The sequence below is a fragment of the Narcine bancroftii genome, chromosome 2, assembly GCF_036971445.1.
Source record: "Narcine bancroftii isolate sNarBan1 chromosome 2, sNarBan1.hap1, whole genome shotgun sequence".
In the NCBI taxonomy this organism is placed as follows: Eukaryota; Metazoa; Chordata; class Chondrichthyes; order Torpediniformes; family Narcinidae; genus Narcine; species Narcine bancroftii.
The window spans coordinates 251,196,104-251,217,264 of NC_091470.1; the positions used below are offsets into that span (position 1 = coordinate 251,196,104).

At 39.9% G+C, this 21,161-nt stretch overlaps 1 protein-coding gene across 5 annotated transcripts in view; it reads left to right on the plus strand.

The window, feature by feature from the left end:
* Positions 1–21,161, plus strand: part of nfatc1 (nuclear factor of activated T cells 1) — a 258,894-nt gene that overhangs the window by 139,138 nt on the left and 98,595 nt on the right. For 3 of the 5 annotated variants that reach the window (XM_069920819.1, XM_069920818.1, XM_069920816.1), the window contains exon 9: positions 8,205–8,897. In XM_069920819.1, the coding sequence (XP_069776920.1) occupies positions 8,205–8,897 (693 nt within the window). Of the gene's footprint in view, positions 1–8,204; positions 8,898–9,614; positions 9,664–21,161 lie in introns of those variants that run through there. The other 2 variants (XM_069920817.1, XM_069920820.1) reach the window with 2 other exon arrangements.

The following is a 21,161-nucleotide window of genomic DNA, read 5'->3' on the forward strand; positions in this document are numbered from 1 at the left end:
CTCTTCAGCCATTGCCTTTGTCCCACCCCAGCTATCCCTTCATTAATTTCTCTCTTCTGCACTTACCAAGGTCCCTGTTTAATAAGCTTGATCGGATCATCTCAAACACTTCCTGTGAAGAGCAGTGAGTTGATGTGAGCTGAAGCATCTATCACACTACGTAGTATTAGCAGTTACCTGGAGATCTTTCCAGCTGCAGATTACTTGGAGCAAGGAAGTGTTTCTTCTGCTTTCTTCTGCTGGTGACCGTGATAACAAGACAAGAGTTAATTCAGAAGTCATTGCGGTGAACTATATTCCAAGCAGTTTATCCAATGGTAGGTGGGGAGGGGGTGCTTCCTCATCATCTTTAGAAGAAAGGAGAACTGTGTCATTTTTTGAGCATGGGATGAAAGTCAGTAACATTACATTTCAAAAGCAGATATCTGGTAATTGATGATTTTTTTTTAAAAAAAGGACTCTGCTAATCCAATCTGCTTAAGTCTGGTGGTTCAGGTTGATCAGAACACTGTGATATTTCTATTGATTTCACATCTTATATGCTCCTATATTCTTCATTTTATTCCAAATACCAGGAAGAACAACCCCTAGGGTACCAAATGTAAGGGAACTCTGATGATATTCTATAGTAAAGGACACTAAGGAAAATAAACTGGTATTATCATGCACTGGCCACATTTATAGGTGGACACAAAAAGCCTAGTTGCTAAGTAATAATAAGTTCAGGAAATCAAGTATTAATCTCCCTCAGGTCAGGAGGACAAATAACAAAACTCCTGTAGTGAATATGAAACCAAAAGTGTTAGCGTTGTAAAAGGAATGATTATATGGTCTGGCTACTGGCAAAAACAAAGATGTGTGATCAGCCTTTCATATGTTGGAATGGGTAATTGCGAGGGATGTTCAGGTATAAATCTGGATTTCTAGAGATTGCTCAAAAGGGAATGCTAAAATAAAATAGAAAATGCTGTGATTTCTCAGGCAGTTGAGAAGAAAAAGCAGTTCTGATGGTCAGTTAGTAACCTGAAGCAGTAAGCCTTCACAGGTTCCATCTAACACACTGGGTATTTCCACCATTTTGCATTTTCTAAAGCAAGATGTGCATTTATGTCCATTTTTTTAGGAGCATGGAGGCAGTGAAAAGTGGTGTGAAACAAAGGAAGTTGAATCATGGTCTTTCTGGCAAATTGGAGGGCAGTCATCCTGGTTTGGGCACAATCATCAATGTATTAATGACCACCCATTCTGTTTCATTATTATACATGGGGCAAGAAACTGAGGATAATGCCTGTGCTTTCTTCAGTATAAATCCATGGGATCTTTTACATCCGCATGAGCTATCAATTTAATCTTTCATCTGAAAGACGGTGCTCTAACTCCACACTCCAGTGAAGTGTCCCTAGGCTTTTGTGCTCCACCATCTGGAGTGACTCCTGTGCCCCCTTAAACTTAAAGGCAGTAGTGCTACCCACTGGAATCATGGTTTCCCTTAGAATTGCCAGGTTGGTTGCTCTGCCCATGGAGTTGTGGCCTCAGTCCAGGCATATCGTTTTAAGTGATTAGTAACATGGCAGTTTAAGTTGGCTTTGACACCAGAGGGAGCCTTTGATCCCATTTGAATGGATAATTGGATAAAAATATTGTCTATAATGAAATGGTTGATCCTAGTGTCGGTAATTTAAGCAGGTCTTCAAATATTAAAACAACTTTGCAAGCCACCAAGTCGATGACAAAATGACAGCAAGTTTTCTTCAACAATATGGTTACTTTAAGGGTGTATATGAGGTAAAGCAGATTTAAAATAATCAATGGTGACTGAAGCTGAAATTCATGGTGTCAGAATCTATTTAAGGGCTCATAAATTGTCTGTACACTTGAAAACTTGATCTGTCTCAGCTGCAGACCGAGGAGAAGCAGTAGTGAGATTAATAACAATCAGGGCTGATGGCATTTTAATGTACTTCTGGATTGCATTAAAATATATATGACTTGGTTTACTTAAAAAATATGTTGAGTCTCAATTGTTCACTCCTAGTCTCTGCACGCAGTTCCTGACTGTTCAGTGGCAAAGGATAAATGATTGGCACGTATTATTACAGACATCAGATTTAGGTTTCTGCCTCCTCAGGAACAAAACTAATTGTGCTTTATTATCACGTCACTTCCTAGGTATCAGTTCAATAAATAAATGCAGAAGAAGTACTTACAATTATAAATGCATTCAACACATGTAACTTTGCCAAATTCTGAAGAGTGTTGCAGACAGGCATCATGATTAATTCTTTCATGAAATTATTGAGTTCTTCTATGGTATTAACATGGAGCATCACGCCCTCGGCTCCTTCAGTCTTTCACCCGTTGCATCTTGTGCCAGTGCAAAGCTCTTCAAAATCTCACATTCTGACGCAGATACTAAGTGCTCCTTTTAATGTGTTGATGTATTGAGTCTGGCATTGGAAACGTGAGAGCCTGTCTTCATCACACAGTTGAATTTAGTTCAGAGATACTGCATGGAAATAGGCCCTCCTAGCACATGAGACCTTGCCACCCAAATACATCCGTGTGACCAATTAGCTTATTTACCCCATGCATCTTTGGAATGTGGACTGAAACTGGAGCACCTGGAAGAAACCTATGCAGATACAGGGAGAACGTAGACTCCTTACAGATCGACTGATTCACAACTGGGTCACTGTTGGTGTAATAGCATTGTGCTAATTACTAAGAGTTCCTAGTGGCATCCTGCTGCCAACATTTCATGGGTATTAAAGAATGGTCAATAAATGCTGCCCTGCTAATGGTAACCCCATTTTACAAATTACTAAAGAAAGTAAACGCATGCTAAAAACAAAGAATTGTCCATTTATTGTTACAACTTTGTGATCTCTAAATGATGCCAAGTGTTCCTAGCAAGCAGTGATAGATGTCGACCAGTCATACAGCACAGAAACAGGTGCATCAACCTGCCAAGTCCACCATCATTTACACTAATTCCAATTTTATTCTCATCAACTCCACAGAATTGATTCTGGGTCAGTGGAGGTGTCTAAACCAATCTGTCTTTAACCTACATGCAAAGGTTGTATTCCATCAGAGAATAAAGCAACAGAATGGGTCAGACTAAACACCATCTTGGTCCAAACCTTTGCTTGGTAATAACTAATATCAACAGCTTGGACAATCCATTGGCATGCCATTGTGTAGATTTAATTCCTACCTAGGGACCTCATTTGCTGAGGAAGGAAAATGTCCTTTCATAATGTTTTGTCTTCGATGCACAATAACATTGCATTCTCATCACTGAGTTAGATGGCCCTACCCAAGGTACTTTAGAGACCAAAGTATATTATCAAAGCTTGGCACTTTGTGGTGTACTGAGTGGGTGCAATTTCCCAGGTAAAATTTTGAACTGAGATATCATTTGCCTTTTCAAGTTGATGCATCAGAAAACAGTCCCATTCTAAAGAAGAGTGGGTGACCATGCCAGGATCTGCTTTCCAACCAAAACTTAAAGCAGATGATCTGGCTGTTTTTTTCACCAGTTTTTCAGGCTCTGCACTGCACAATTTAGCTGCCACATTTCATACATTTCAACAGTAGCAACATTTCAAAGCATGCCATTGATTGTAAAGCACCCTGGGACATCCTCGGGTTGAGAAAGACAGTCCGTCGATGCAAGTCTTTCTTTCAAGCCCCACTTGTGATTGCATATCAAGAAAAATTAAGAAAAATCACTGTATGGTTTTAACCTTCTGAAAGCTTTCTTTGGTATAGATGTCATGACTAACTGCCAGGCATTTCATCTGTGGTGAAAATAAACAGCTTGAGCAGCATCATATTTCTGAGCACACAGCAAAGATTTGATCTGTATTTAGACTCTGTCATTGTAACTAAACTTTAAAATTTGAAAGTAATTTTGCTCATAATTACGTAAAGTTATAATGTTGCTGCTAGACCATTGGTGTTTATTTTGTCTGAAGCACAGTTGTGTTTAACTGTCAATGCCTGTCTTGTTAATATCAGAAAGCATTTTGAATTAATTGGGATAAAGCCAAGTTATATTTCATCCAATGAAGTTTCAGTTGCAGACTATTAAGATGCTGTGAAAAATGCAAATCAGGCACAAAAACCATCTCGGAGGCAAATGTGAAAAACAATCACAATGTGTAAGACCCATGAATCTCGACAATGCCAAGTTTCTCACTTTTTAAAAAGTGTCTTTATTCTCATTTTTAGAAAGTCTATCAGATTAAGCAACAATGAAATTACCAAATTACTGCATATATCCCTTGATATTTTGTACAAATGCAAGAATGTAATGGCAATATTAAAGCATGAAATATATTGACAAATAATACACTGCTTTTCACACTGATAAAATCATTGAAAATATTTGCTTTCTCTTGAGGTGTATGACACTGTTTCTGTTTCTTCACTTTCCAGTTCCTTTTCTTCCCAGCTATTGCCCAAATTTTTTTTCTCGCTGTGACTCTATTTCAGATTTTGAGTGCATTGCATGACTTTTCTATCCCAATAATGACTCTGGGAGGCTATGCTGGTGATGTAATGACTAAGATGACAGACTTCAACAGATTCTCTGTCGAAACTGTCCTATCTGCATGGAACAGGGACTGCTCTGCCCATCCACGAGAAACACGGCAGAAATGTGGAGGTTGTTTAGGGGTTTCATGGGGTTCTGGACAGATTTTTTTCCTCACTGAGAAAGGGAAGGAGTCATGGTTGACAAGAGAAGTGGCACAGTTAGCCAAAAGGAAGAGGGCATACCTAAGGTTAAGGAAGCAAAAATCATGCAGGACTCATGAGAATTATAAGTAACTAGGAAACTACTTAAGGGACTTAGAACTAGAAGGGTACCTGATAAGGCACTAATAAGCAAGTTTAAAATAAAACTTAGAGAGTGGTTACTGTCTCGAATGCATAGCTGAGGGTAGTGGTGGAGGCTGGTGCAATAGGGATATTTTAAAGACTCTTGGATAGGCAAATGGATGAAATAATCATGGACTGTGAGGAAGAAAAGGGTTAGTTTGATTTACTCAACATCATAGGCCAAAGATCCTGAAATGTGCTGTTCCAAACTCCAGAGACTGTGAGCACAGCTCAGACCATTACACAAACCCTCTTCAGAAAAACAACCAGCATATTAAAGACTCATCCCACCTCAGCCACACTTTTTTTCCCTCCTCCCAAAAGGAAGAAGATTCATGAATGTGAGCGACATCCATTATCAAACTCCTGAACAAATCTCACATTAATAAAGTAATGTTGCCTTTGCTCTGAACAGAGCTCGCTCCATAACTCTGCATTCTGTGTTGTCTTTTCACTTCTGTACTAGGTCTGGGTTGCCCAGCTGGTCGGCGTGTACCTCGGTATGTGACACTAAACTTGAACTTGACCACAAATCTAGTGGCCTAGACAAATAATTCACAGGCTATTCAAATATTGCCCTGGTAGATGTAGGATTTAAATTTGGTTGACAGTCTGAAATATAAAGGATGCTATGGTTAGAAGTAAGTAAAATAAAATTAGGCTGTTATCAAAGACATGCCACACCTAATGACCTTCTGGAAATGACCTTCTTACCTGGTCTGATCAATATGTTATTTCAGGACAACTAATGAGTTTATTCTTAAATGGCAGAGGAAACTAGTCAGTTCAAGAACAATTAGCATGGGCAATAAATGCTGGCATTTATAGTGTTGCCCAGATCCAGAAATTAGAATACATTAAAAACTTAAATTATATTGCAGCTACAGTGGCTCAATTTGCAGCACTTATTCAGGTTCACCAGTGCTTTCTGTACATACTGTCTTTTGGATGAGACATTAAACTAAGGAAATCTGCTCCCTCAGATACAAATTTATCATTCTTCATTATGGTGCAATGTTTTCTTCCTGGTACTCCAAACCGTGTGTCTTCCCCCCCCCCCCCACCCCTCTTCCTCCCTCTTCTCTCTATTCCATTCATCTCTCACTATTTTTCATTCACTCTCTTGCCTCTCCCTTTCTCTTATTCAGTCCTCCTCTCTCTTTCTCCCTCCCCTTCCTCTCACATTTTTGTCTTCATGCTTTTTCCTCTTTCTCTCCTCGCTCATCTTTTTCTCTCTCTTATTGTTCTCCTCTTTCCCTTTCTCCCCACCCTTCCCTCTTTTCTCTCTCCTCTCCCCCTCTCTTTCCCCATTTCTCCCTCTCTCCCTGCTCTTTCCCCCATCTTTTCCTCTCTCCTTCTTTATCCCTCTCCCTCTCGCCCCCCTGTTCTAGTTTAGGCTCCTCATCTTAAACATCTGTAGACAATATCCAGTCTATTCGGGAGAAATGAGCATCTGGGGACAAGATTTGAGTTGAGGGAAGTGTAAAACTCAGCATGAGGATAAAAGCGAAACAAGAGCGTAGCTAAGGAGATATTTATGGCTGAGCCATTAATCAATATTGTAGCTATTGTACCTGGAAGCTAATTGAATTTATCTGACATTATTATTACCAGGCTCCATTTTTGACAATATTTATTGTGATATAATTATGAATTTCTTGCCATTAAACATATAAGAATATGATTGTATATTTTTCTGGGCAATGTCAAACTCAGTTTGATCAGAATTATTTCATTATTTTTATAAAATGAATGTGCCTCACCAAAATGATTAAGCTCTGGATTTCCTATCTGATTGGTCTACTTCCATTGCTGTGGTCATGGATCAGTGTGCTAAAAGTGGCGTGAAAGAGGCAATAGAAATGTAAGGCACAGCTGGTGCTATCTGATGCTGGACAGGAGTGAACGAACTCTGATCAACGGATGGCTGGAAACCCAGCAATTTGGTTAACTGAGAACACGTTCAGCCTTTTTACAATAGGAGTAGAAGCAGGAGTCAGACTATGTTAAACTTGTCTTGTTTATCTCAAGCTTAAATGATGTCCAAATTCAGCCCTTGACATTGAAGAGCAGCTGAGAATATGTTAGTTAGAGGAGGGGCAAGGTTATTTTAAAAAATGATTTAAATGTTAACATGACAATATAATTCATCATTGAACACATGGCATTGTTTAATAAGTACTCATAACACTTGACACCACTTTGAGACAGGAAGCAGTAAGAAGACCAGAATAAGCTTAGTTTATTTTCTCCACAACTTTCAGGAAAATCTCCAAATATCGAAACACTCTGAGAGCTTTTAATTCAGAAGGGTTATACTGGACCAGTAATGAGATTGAGTACTAATACACAAATGATGGCCAGTATTTTTGAGCATTTCACACAACCCCAGCACCTGGAGATTTTCTTGTTTAACGTGACTGAGGAGCAAAGTAGTCCTGCAGAAACCAAAATCTAAAATTCCACACACATTTTCAAGTTCATTGTTACCACAAAGGTGTTTGTGCAAGTAATGTTTAGAATGCTTCAGCATCTGTCCTCCTGATCCCACATCTCTGAAACTGAAGCCAAAGTGAGCTTTTAACACTAAGCTTAAACAACTTGCATTCCAATTGCTGTTCCACCATGTCAGTGAAACCAGCCAATGTCTTGTTGTAATCGGACAGGGCATCTTGTGAAAGATGTAGCAGGGAAAATACACAAGGAGAATTATAGACTTAAATTAAACATGAATGATAAGATCCTGTACTCTTTCCTATTAATTGCCCCATCCACCAACATTAAATATATGCTGTGATATTGGCTGCTAGATTATTAATCCTCCCAATATTCAGTTCAATTAACTTCACCTTTCTATCATCTCACCCCCTTCCACTGCCCTGGGAGCAGTAATAGTATTCTTGCAATAATTTCAAATGACTTTTCAATGACCTTGGCCAATTGTCTTCACTGGATTTCTTTCAACTTTTCTTTTTTTCCCCAAATCTCCTATTTAAAAGTACTCAGCCTGAATAATGAATATGAATTGGTGGCGGCTCTGAGCTACGGGCCTCTGTTACAATGCAGGCCTGTAAAAATGTGCTTATACAGTATGCTTTGTGGTGAGGGTGAATCCAAAAGAAATAGTTACTTCAATATGAAAAACAGCTGTGACTTTCTTGTGTGCATGACTCATCCAATTTTTATTGGGTGGGAGACTGAGGTCACTGACATACAGAGACTGATTGAGAATCATGTTTATTTTGCAAAATATCTTAGCCTCAGACCCACACATACTTGAATATCTATCGCCTTGTTTTTTTTCTCTCTCTCCTCAGTTCCTGTTATAAAAACAGAACCTGCTGATGACTATGAACCAGCCTTAGTCTTTGGATCACTCAATCAAGGGGTGAGTCCCTTGTCCCAGCCCTATTTCTCTCAACCAGTCATGGCCCCCGAGATGACACCGGATCCTGGTTCCTGCCTTGTAAGTAGTTTTCCTTCTTGTCAACAGAGGAATGCTGGGTTGTCATCATCCCCTCTATCAGGTCACAAGCAGCATGAGATTACACCTACCCCCTATGCAAAATGCACCAGCAACACAGCAAGCACCCAGCTCGGTCACCAGCAGTCTGGAACAACAGTGCCTGCTATTCAAGAAGTGCATAGATCAGTCGTTGTGCATCCAAGTTCGCCCACTCACTCTGCACATGTCTTGATGCAGCCCTCGATGAGTCAGCACCTTAACAGTAGCTGCTCCCATGGCTTCCAGCATGTTCTGTATTCCAACAACCTTTCTCCTGAAGGCTCTTCTGCTTCACCAGATGCGACTTATGTGCAACCCTTCAGTCCAACTAACTCAGCAGCAAGGGGACAACCACAGCAAGCTCAGAAATCTCCAAGGAATGGTGCTCAATCTAGTCCGTCAATGATGCCACCAATCCAAGGGGAGGACACTCAGGATTTGACCCCCTTGCAAGTTACAGTGAAACAAGAGCCTCAAGAACTGGACCAGTTGTATCTAGATGATGGTAGGTGAATCATTATTATAATTGCTCTTTCCAAACAAGAAGCATTTTACATTTATGGGAATCTGTTTTCATTTATCACAGGAGTAAATTAATGTCCTTAAAAATGATTGTCTCTTGTTTTTGCACCATGAGTTATTATGTCATAATCTTTTACATTTGCACAACAATCTTTAAGGTTGATGTTGGGCATGATAGTAGCAGTATTGGTAATAAGTAAGGTAACACATCTATGGTCGTGTGGAGCCCTGCATTAAATCTGATTTCTTAACGATGTGAGTTACAGTTTCTTGAAACCATTTGGTTGTGTCCTTCTCTGCATTGGTTCTAGATTAAAGTATAGTAACCCAAAAACATAAAGGGTGTTATATTAAATTTCATGTGGATCTGAACCATTACTGCTTGGATGGGAGACAACCAGAGAATATCAGTTCCAAAACCTTGGACAATGCACCCAGTAAAAACTCTTTTGGGCATAGATAGGTTTTGGCATTGGGTTGAATGGGTACTTACCTTACTTTTGAGGAAGTCTTAACACACATATGACCCTGGAGGTATCACCCTCATTGCCCAGAATTATGATTGAGGTCATATGCAGGTTGTGGGAACCGCAAGAATAGGAATGTGTAATGGACCAGTGACAAAGTTGTTCAAGTTTATAAGATTCTTTTGTTTACTTACAGTTCAGTTCTTTATGAATTGTGTATCTCTTTTTTAAAGAGGGCAATCTGTGATGTTTGGTTGATGAACCTGGGACAACCCAGTAAAGGTTAGTAAATGTTGATCACTGAAATTTGGATGCCACAGCCTTTCAGCTTCGGAGAAGGATATATGGGATATCAAATTGTATTTGATATGTAAACAATATTATTTCCTTTTTAAGATGATTTGGCTTAGAATCCCAACCATTCTACTCAACTTACTTACCTCACAGAATATAGTACTAACTTTTATTATAGGGAGAAGGATGTAATGGTAAAGGTTCCATTATTGTCACATAATATTGCATACATGATATTTGTTAACTTTGTGTTCCATAAGGAAGACAGAGAGTCACCACTTTATCCAGCACCCCTCACAGGGATGAGCTAGCAGAGCCTATCTGATGCTGGAGGGGGTTTATGTAAGATTGCCTTACCCTTTGAATTATTTTCTTTGACTCTTGACCTAATCTCTCTCCTATCCTTGCTCATGTATAAGTCTATCACCATGAAGGAAAATTCAAATGTTTTGATATTTAAAGCCATGTAAGTGTAACTTCTGACTGAGAATTTTCTTGCTGACTGAGTGATTTATTTTAAAGTTCTTTCTTTGTTAGCAGATACTTTTTGTCATTCACAGCTGATCTGAGATTACATTCCCTTGCCAAAATGTCTATCCATAGTCTCATGCACTGTCAGACTGAGACCACCCCCAAACTGCAGGAACAACCTCATATCTGGGCCTCCAACCAAATGGCATTAACATCAACTTTTCTGGTTTCCATTAGCCCCCTTGCCGCAACTCCATCTTTCCCTATTTCTCCTTTCCTCTCTCTCTCTCTCTCTCTCTCTCTCTCTCTCTCTCTCCCCCTCTCTCACTCTCTCTCACTCTTTTCCCTTTTCATTCTAAACCCAAAGACAGTTCTTTCTTAATGTTTTATAAGGAATGATATTTGACCTTCTCTGACCCAAAGAGACATCCTTAACTGGCATGATTTCTTTCTGGCATTCCCTCCATGTCTGGTTTTCATTTCATACAGATGAAACAGAAATTTACCTGAACAGCTTCCGATGCAATCTATTGCACTCATTTCTCACAATGTGATCTCCATTGTAATGGAGAAACCAGATACAGATGAGATGACCAATTTGCAGAGAACTTCTGTTCAGTCTGCAAGGGGGAAACACAAATGTCTGCAGTTGCTGTGATTGTAGTAAAAACACAGAAATGTTGGAGGAACTCAGCAGGTCTCACAGTGTCCATAGGAGGTGAAGATATATAATTGATGTTACAGGCCCTAGCCCTTCAAGATATGAGTGAAAAATAGGTACGAGCTTGAATTAAGTGGCTGGGGTGGGAAGAATGGGCAAGAGGAGGAGAACAGACCAACAGACAAAAGGTGTTAATTGGATTTGGACACAGGAGAGAGGAAAGTTGAGAATTGACTGGGGGAGGGTGAATTATTTACTCTGTGGAAACAGAGCAGGGGAAAGGAACAAAGTGATAATAGAGAGAGATAGAGGTAAGGAGGGAGACATGGGGAATGGTGGGCTGAGGGAGCTAATGGAAACCAGGGAAGTCAATGTTAATGCTATCCATTTGGAAGCCCAGATGGAATATGAGGTGATGTTCCTCCAGTTTGTGGGTGGTCGCAGTCTAGCAGTGCATGAGATCATGGACACACATGTTGATAATGGTATGGGGCAGGAAATTAAAATGGGTGGCCGCTGGGAGATCCATGCTATTACGTTAGACAGAGCCGAGGTGCTCAACAAAGTGATCTCCCAGTTTGCGTCCAGTCTCTCCGATGCGGAGAAGGAATACTGAATGCAGTAGATAATCCCTGCAAATCATGTGAAGTGATGCTTCATTGGAAGGACTGTTGGGGGCCCCGTATGTTGGTGAGGGAGGAGTTATGGATGCAAATGGAGCACCTCCTGCAGACACAGGGATAGGTGTCAATGGGGTAATTGGTGGGAAGGAAGGAGTGGAGTCACAGAGGGAGCAGTCCCTGTAGAAGGCAGAGTTGGGAGGAGCTGAGAAGATGTGTTTGGTGGTGAGATCATGTAGTAGGTGGTGGAAATGAACGAGGATGATATATTGGGTGTGGAGGCTGCTGGAGTGGTAGGTGAGAACAAGAGGAATCTTGTTTTTGTTGCGTTTAGGGAAAGAGGGGACTAGGGCCAATGTGCAGGTAATGGAGGATATGCGGTTGAGGGCCAAGTTGATGGTGGTTGAGGGGAAACCACATTGTTTGAAGAAAAATAGCATCTCTGATGATCTGGCATGGAAGATCTCATCCTAGAAGCAGATGTAATGGAGATGGAGAAATTGAGAGAAAGGAATGGAACCTTTATAGGGAGCAGGGTTTGACGAGATGTAGTCGAGATAACTGTGGGAATTGGTGAGTCTGTAGAAAATGTCTGTTGAGAGTTTGTTTCCTGAGCTGGAGAGAGAGATTGAGAAAGGGGGCAGTGTTGCCTGAGATAGACCAAATGAATTTGAAATGATGTTCAACATAAGATTAAAGACCTGCGTCCTATCTTCCTCTGGGTATGTTGCAGCTCTTGAAACTCAATGTTGAATGCATGTAACCCTGATGTTTTCTTCTCTCTCTCCACAGATGTGGCTGTACCACTCTATTCCAGTTGTTTCTTTTCTATTTTCTGTCTCCAGCTATCGGGCTCTTAAGTAATTTTTCTCTTCTTTGGTCTACACCTTACCACAGATGTTACTTCTATTCTTTTTACCCCTTCCCCTCTCTTTTTCTCTCACCTTTCTGGTCCTGCTGAAGGGTTGGTGACCAGAATTCTCAACTCCACTTCCGTCTCCTGTGACACTATTTGGATATACTGAGTATTTTGCAGTATTCTCTGTATTTTGTGTCACATTTTTTCTGCTTTGCAGCCTAACTAGTTTTGGGTCGTCATTCCTTGCACTTTCTCTGACTTTGTTTTTCTGTGATTCATGTTATTTCCATTCTTCTCTTGGATCCTGGCATCTTCAGCTCCAGAATCTGGCAGATTTGCTTTCATCCACCAATGTCAAAGTTAGCCCTTTTACTCTTGACCCTGTTTTGTAAGCAGTGATTCCCTCTGGGCCTGACTTGTCTGATGTTTGCCCAAGCACCTTGTTACTGAATTCAGCCAGAAATTGAAGGGCAAATATTTCCATAGCAAAATTACTGCTCAGCTTTGGGTGATGAGCCAATTGTCATTTTTCCCGTTCTTTCCATTTGCATGCACTGAGTTTTACTTAAGATTTTTAAAGTACAGTCCATTCCTATTAATTAGGTAATTTTTTTTCCCACTAACAGAAACAGGAAAAATATTTTCTATGAAAAAATATTCAATTTCATTCCAGAATTTACATAAAGCAGCCATAGAGAAAAAAAAAGTTCAGGACTTTTTTGCCTCTTGCTCAAGCAGGTTGACAAAAATGGCTCATTCATATCAATAATTATGAAACTATGTCAGATGATGGATACACTCTCTGCACCTCTCATACCATCTCATCCTTTTAATTGGCCTTGCCCATGTATGACAAGCTGCTACACGAAGCTACTGTGCAAGATAAGAGCCCATGCTATTGCAGGAAAGTTATTGGCATGGATAGATGATTGGCAGGAGGCAGATGCTGGAATTTTTCTGGTTGGCTGCTAGTGTCCCATGGTGTTCCACAGACCAGGTCATTAGCATTACTGGGACTGCTTTATTTTAACATTGTATGTCAATTATTTTGGTGGAGTAAAGGGAATTACAGTGCCATGAGAGAGGAACTGGCAAAAGTAGATTGTAAGGGGGCACTAGTATGGAAGATGCCAGAGCAGCAATAGATGGAATTTCTCCAAGAAATGAGGAAGGTACAAGATAAATACATACCAAAAAAAGAGGAAATATTTAAATGGAAAAATGTAATAACTGTGGCTGAAATGGGAAGTTAAAGCCAACATAAAAGGAAGCAAAAATTAGTGGGAAGATGGTGGATTGGGAAAGTTTTTAAAATTTCCAGAAGGTAACTAAAAAAAGAAAGGAAAAGATTAAATATGAAAGTAGGCTAGAAAATAATATCAAAAAAGATACAAAAAAGCTTCTTCCAGTATATAAAGAGTAAAAGAGAGGTGAGAGTAGATATTGAGCCACTCGAAAATGTCACTGGAGAAATAATAATTGAAAGCAAGGAGATGACAGAGGAGCAAAATGAATATTTTGCTGAAAGGCATCAGGGAATGAAAGTGAATGCAGTTACTATTTAAAGGGAGAAGATGCTCTGAATGCTGAATGGTCTAATAGTGGATAAGTCTTCTGGACCAGATGGATTTCATCCTTGGGTTCTGAAAGAAGTAGTGGTAGTGATTATGGAGACATAATCAGAAATCAATAGGTCCTGAGGATTGGAAAATCACAAATGTCACTTCACTCTTCAAGAAGGGAGGGAGGCACCAGAAGGGAAATTATAAACCAGTTAACCTGACGTCAATGGTTGAGAAGATGTTGGAATTGATCATCAAGGATGAGGTTACAGTGTTCTTGGTGATGCATAGCAAGATAGGCCAAAGCCAGCATGGTTTCATTGATGGGGAAATCTTGCTTGACAAACCTATTGGAATTCTTCAAAGAAGTGACAAACAGGCCAAATAAAAGAGATGCAGTGGATGTTATGTATTTGGATTTTCAGGCCTTTGACGGCACATGAGGCTACTTTACAAGATAAGAACCCATAAAATAACAGGAAACTAACATGGGTAGAGCATTGACTGACTGGCAGGAAGCAGAGAGCCAGAAAACAGGGATCATATTCTGGTTGGCTGCCAGTTGCTAGTAGTGTTCCACAAGGGTCAGTTTTGGGGCCACTTCTTATTGTGTTATAGTGTAGATTAATGATGTGGATTATGTGAGTGATGTGGCCAAGTTTTCAGATGACATGAAAGTAGGTGAAGGTGCAGGTATTGTTGAGGAAGCAGGGAGGCTACTGAAGGGCTTAGATAGATTTGGAGAATGGGCAGAGAAGTGGCAAATGTTGGAAAGTGTACGTCATGCACTTTGGTTTTAAAAAATAAATGGGCAGACAATTTTTTAAATGGGAAGAAAACTGAAAAAACCCAGACCCAATTGGATCTGGGAGCCCATGCAGGATATTCGGGAGGTAAATCAGTGGTGAAGAAGGCAAATGCAATGCTGGCATTCATTTCAAGAGGAATAGAAAAAAAGAGCAGGGATGTCATGTTGAGGCTTTATAAGAAACTGTTGAGACATCACTTGGAGTATTGTGGGCAGTTTTAGGCTCCTCATTTGAGAAAGGATGGGCTGACGTTGGAAATGGTTCACAGGATGTTCGCAAGGATGATTCCAGGAATGAAAAGCTTACCATATGAGGAGTGTTTTACAGCTCTTGACCTGTATTTGTTGGAATTTAGGAGAATCAGAGGGATCTCATTGAAACATTTCAGAGTAGATGTAGAAAGGTTGTTTCCCATAGAGGGAGAGCCTAGGACAAGAGAGCATAACTTCAGGATTGAAGGACATCCGCTTAGAACAGAGATGCGGAACAATTTCTTCAGCCAGGCAGTTGTGGAGGTCAAGTCATTGGATGTATTTAAGGCAGAGATTGATAGGTTCTTAATTAGCCAAAGCATCAAAGGTTATGGGGAGAAGGCTGGGCAGTGGGAAAATGGATCAGCTATTGATTGACTAGTGGAGTAGACTCGAGGGCCGAAGAGCCTATTTCTGCTTCTAGGTCTTATGGTCTGAGTTGGATGATGGACTTGATTTCTTTATGACCAAGTTTGCAGATGATACAAAGGAAGGAGGAGAGGCAGCTAATGAAGATGAAGCACTGAGTCTGCAGAAAAGACAGTTAGAAGATTGGGTAAGGTATTGGCAGATGGAATACAGTGTAGAGAAGTATATGATCACGCAACTTGGTGGAAGGAAAGTTCTCAAAAATGGCAATCAGTTCAGAAATCAGAGGTGCAGAGGGACTTGGGAGGCCTCATGCAAGATTCCCTAAAGGGTAACTTACATGTAGAGTCGGTGATGAGGAGGGCAAATGCAATGTTAGCATTTATTTTGAATATAAAACTGGGTAAGTTATGGTGAGGCTTTGAAAAGCTTTAGTCAGACCGTACTTGGAGATTTGTAATCTGTTTGGGGGTCCTCATCGAAGGAAGGAAGCATTGCATTGGAGAGGGTCGAGAGGAGTGTTAAGAAAATAATGCCCAGAATGAAAGGATTATCATATGAAGAATGTTTATGGCTCTGGGATGTACTTGCGGACTTCAGAAGAATTAGGGGTGTTCTAATTGAAACCTATTAAATACTGGAAGCACTGGATAGAGTGGACATGGAGAGGATGTTTCCAATGGTGGATGTCTCTGGGGCCACAGGGCATAGCCTCAGAATACAAAAATGCCCCTTTAGAACAGAGATGAAGAGAAATTCTTTACCCATAGGGTGATGAATCTGTGGAATTCATTGCTGCAGACTGGTGTGGAGGCCAAATCATTGGATATATTTAAGACAGCATTAGATAGGTTCTTGATTAGGAAAGGAATCAAGGCTTACAGGGAGAAGGCAAGAGAATGGATTGAAAACGATAGGTAATCAACCATGATGCAATGGTGAAGTGGAATTGTTGGGCCAAATGGCCTGATTCTGCTCCTGTGCTGATGGATGTCAAATTAAAATGCATCTAATGTGTTTATATCAGTTCAATTGTCATGAACTGTCTTTCTGCTTTAAGGTACAAGGACTGCAGATGCTGGAATATAGAGCAAAAACAACCTGCTGGAGGAATAGGAAAGGCAGCACCTGTGGATGCAAAAGGATGGATTGAGTTTCATTTTGGTTTGAGACCCTGCATCAGGGCTGAGGGTGAAAAGGAGGTATGAGAGGGGGTAGCCAGTTTAATGAAGTCTTTATATTGGTTAACTCCCCTTTTCGGTCTCGATCTTGACACAGAACCTAAGCCCGAAACTTGCTGTCTGACCCACTGAGTTCCTCCAGCAGTGGTTGTTTGCCTTCCCTATATTTCAGTCATTGTGCTTGCCTTATTGTCAGTCATCTGTGACCAATATGACATCATGCTCTGGAATATTATTTATTAAGCCTCAATTTCTTGTAAAATGTACAACACGAAATATATTTTTTCTGCCTTCTGAAGTAGGTGCATAAAATTGTACCCTGATAGTGAGTCTGAAATTCCAAATGGATTGCATGCTTGTCACTTACTTCTGCAGCAACACATTCCCAAATAGCTCTACCATTTAATACAACTGACCCCTCAATTCTAACCCCTATGGATCTGTTTCATCACAGGTAACATAAGCCAAGTGAGCTAATCCCACTTTTGGACTGCTTATTCACTAGCCTGCACAGTTTACAAACTCATAAAGAACGTACATGTTCCACATGTGATTCTAGAGCTTTACTTTGTTGAGATTAAGTCTCTTGAGAGGATGATTTTAGAAAGGTTTTCATTGCAAAATGCTGAATTGTGTGCGAAAGGCATCAGTTTTACCATTGTCTGTGAAAATTTGGAGTTTGATTCTGCAGCAGAAGGATACTGCATCAGACCGCTGTGATGAGAGTTTATCAAGTCACAAGACAGTCTGCCATTATGTCCTCCAGAAGTTGTGGTGAGAAGACCTGCATCTAAGTCTTTTATCTGGGATGGAGCCTTGGAGTACAAACCAGAGTTTGGCATCTTCCTCTGGGTGTTGAGGTGGTGGTGAGAGACAGACTGGTAGAGACTTGGCAGATTGAAGGCATGGGTGCAAAAGGTTAGGTGGTTCAGTGTTGTTTGTAGAGGAATTCTATATGAGCTATTGAGGTTCAAAAAGGTTCACAAATCAAATAGTGAGAGAAAGATTGGGAGTCACTGTTTTAGTGCAGGAGTCAAGAATACAATGGTTATGTAAGTACTTTATTTTCCTTGCCACAGTGGTGTGAAGGTTATGTTGTCCCAGGATTGCCAATGTGGACCAAGTTCTTCCACAATGCTCCAAAATGAGCACTACTTGGAGAGAGATGCCATCCTGTACACACCAACATATAAATTGTATTAGTAGCTCATTACGATGGGGCTGCTACAAAACGATGGTTATCATCACATTGTGCTCCAGAAATAAGCTCCAAAATTAAAGGTAAACATCTTCATCGCTTTGCTCTCAATGAGTTCAATGTGTAGTTTTGTGCAGGATTTTTGAGACCTTACTGTATTTTTCAACTGATTGGTAAAACTGCTTAATGGAACCTAACATTGCAACAAACATATGTGTAATGATGAGATCATATTTCAGTGGCTTGGCACAGATACCTGAGCCTCAATCCAGTATATCACTGAAGAGGCTCGTGTTAAATTTCCCCTACTCTCCCAAAATAATGCCCTCTACCAGTCCAAAATACAAGAAGCATTAAAAAAAAATACCAGTTCACATGTCTTATTCCAATGCAGGACTATTTTTACTGTCATGTAATAAAACAGAAAATGTGATATTGCACAAAGTTTCCTTTAGTCTACAGTAAGGCAGCCAAACATTCGTTATCAGTAAAAATTGCCCAGCATCCTTTGCAGCCAGAGAAAGAGAAGCAAAAGAGAGTCTCCCCAAAGATATTGAGTGTTCATGCATTCACCTCCAGCACTCCCACAGTCTCCTCAGCCACATAGCCTTCAGTCTAAACTATCAGAACAATCAATTGTTTGGTGTCCATATCTGCTGCAGTACTCTCAGCCCTTTGACATTTTCCCTGCTTTCAGGAAACTCTGGGATTGCCCTTGTTACTTTGCAGAATCCCAACTTAATTTCCCTTCTTAGGTAGACAGCAGAGAATTCATTGTGAGGGTCCCTCAGCAGCAACATCCAGTGATCTTTCTGATATTTTTATGAAATATCTTACATCTTACTTCCAACTATATCCTGCTTTTGTTATGTGCCTTTAACACAATGAAAAGTCCTGACATGCTGCACAAAGGCATACATAATCCAATGAAATGAAAGAATATACTCAGAGCAACTTTTGTCATGATACTGGTCAGAATGGTGAGGAAGAGAGCAAATTCCAGCAATTAAGGTCCAAGTATTCTATCACAGCAAAGCATTTCCTTGCACCTTGCAAAATGAGATTCCGCCAACAGTGTGCATTATAATATTGGTAATGTCAGTGGTAAATGTGTTTACTTGACAGCAAAAGTTACTCCTGATGTCTCCCAAGCTGGCAAACTATTAGGAGCATGTGTGCAGACATTGGTAACCCTGGACCCAAAATCTTCACTGCATTTTTTTTAAAAGGTATTTCACTCATGAGACCAGCAAGGGCCGGATTTATTGCTTGACCCTGATTGCTATTGAGAACTTGTGCTGAGTGGCAATCTTGAGTTGCTGAAATCATTCTGGTGAAGTGATCTTGGCTACAGAGCTCCAGAGTTATATTTCCGAGGAAGCTGCAGATGTTGCCATGCATCAACTACCTTTGATATTCTGGTAATGAATTTAAGAATTCAAACTAACCTAGCCCTACTGAAACATTTTCAGAAATCTGCACTGCATGTTCTAATACTTGACATTCTCTTTGACAATAGACAACTGTCATTCATGAGCTGCATTAGAAAAAAATCAGATGTCTGGCTCCCACAGATTCTCTAATCAGACTTTCTCCTCAAGCACTTCTGGAATCAAAGACTTAGAATATTTGACAGGATAATTTATGTCTGACTTCTCTTTCACCATTGCATACGCTCTGTCTTGTTTTTACCCTCCAGAGTGTCTTAAAAAAAAATTGTCACTCCTTCCCTATCACCCTTCCCACTAGCTCTTGTAGGTTCCTAAGCTAAAAGTTATTCCCAATTGATATTCCATAAATAATTTCCATTGCCAAGATTGCCTACTCATTCCTTCTTCAGCTTCTCTGCTGTAAGCATATTGGTTCTCTTTTAGTAATTTGAATGGTTTATTCAGGTGCACAGACCTTTGGCACACACTGCGATTTGTGTTCTGCCTATTCATGGAGGGTTTTACTTTCTAGCCTTAACACAGATCATGATATGTGTTATATATGTGCAATGCATTATAGCATTAGTAACTTGATGCATGAAACATGTTAAGCACTGATTTTAATTGTCATCATGGACGGTTATTTATATGGTAAAAATTAACATTTTCTTGATTTTAAAACAAAGATTATGTATGAACTTACATGAAGGCATTAAGCATTAAATTCACATTGCATTACTTCTGAAGTTAATGCAGACCAAACTACATTTAATGCACAGTTGTGTGAAATCAACACTGCTGTCAATCAAAGGTTCTTTGAGATTGCAGTATCTTTCTTCAACATACAAACTTCAATCGACATTATTTGAAATGGCCTATCATTCCCCTGGGATGTTCAATAACTTGGACATGGAGAAGATGCTTTCAGCTATTCAAGGAGACAAAAACCAAAGACTATAAATGCCAGATACTTAACAGGAAATAGAAGGATGCACTGATATAGTTGCATAATGACAACCAGGAAGAGTCTCATCTAAAGCATAAAGAACATTAGGCCAGATGGGCAGAACATTCTCTGAGCGTAATTATGAAGTTCAAACTTGCTAAAATAGTATGGTTATCAGCCCAGTATGCTCCTAATCTCTATTACATGTGAGATTGCCATTGTGTGAATACCCTGAATAATATTCATTCTCGCCACTTATTAGTCAGGTCAAAATTCAGTGAATAATGCCCATTCTTCACATACCAGGATGCTGCCGGAGATTGGAGTGTTGTATCTAGGCATGATCATACTATCTCCTTCTTTAGAGAAGAGGGTCGGCACTTCTAATGTATACAGAAGAATGAAACCCTTGATGATGCAGGTATAGAGGTCCACCCCAATCATAATAAATGAGTGATATGGTATTAACAGCCTGCTATGTTAGAAATGTACCGGGGTGGGGTTATAGTTTAATTGGGTGTAGTTGGGCAGCATGGGCTCATGGGTCAAAATGGCCTGTTGCCGTGCTGTATGTCTAAATTTTTTTAAAGTTAAATTCTGTGTCTGAAATCTTGCTTTTCAAAGGAGCGAACTTCAGCAGAAAATTACAATGTACTGTTGCCACACTTTTGGTAATGCATTAAAATGGTCATGAAGTTGATATTTACTCACAAATCAAATGATCTGTTGGACAACTGAAATATAAAACTGAACAATTTCTTTGGTGAATTTATAAATGCAGAATATTACTTTTATCAATCTAGACCTGTCTCACATATCATTAAGCTTTCAAGATTAAATACTTGAAATAGCTTGTGTAACAAAACAGAAATGTGATTATATGATCTCATTGGTCCATGATTTAATGCTCACCATTGTGTCCCAGCAGTTTCCTCATTCTTACCATGGAGTACAGTAATGAAACTTATTACAGACTTTATGAATCTGAAATATATTTTAAATGTCTCCATCTTGAATTAGTCAACTTTTTCAAATGATGGATGAGCAAAAATTGCAGATAATCCAAAATTTGCAGATGCTTGAATTCTGGAATAAAAACAGTAAATACTCAGGAAGTCAGGCAGCATCT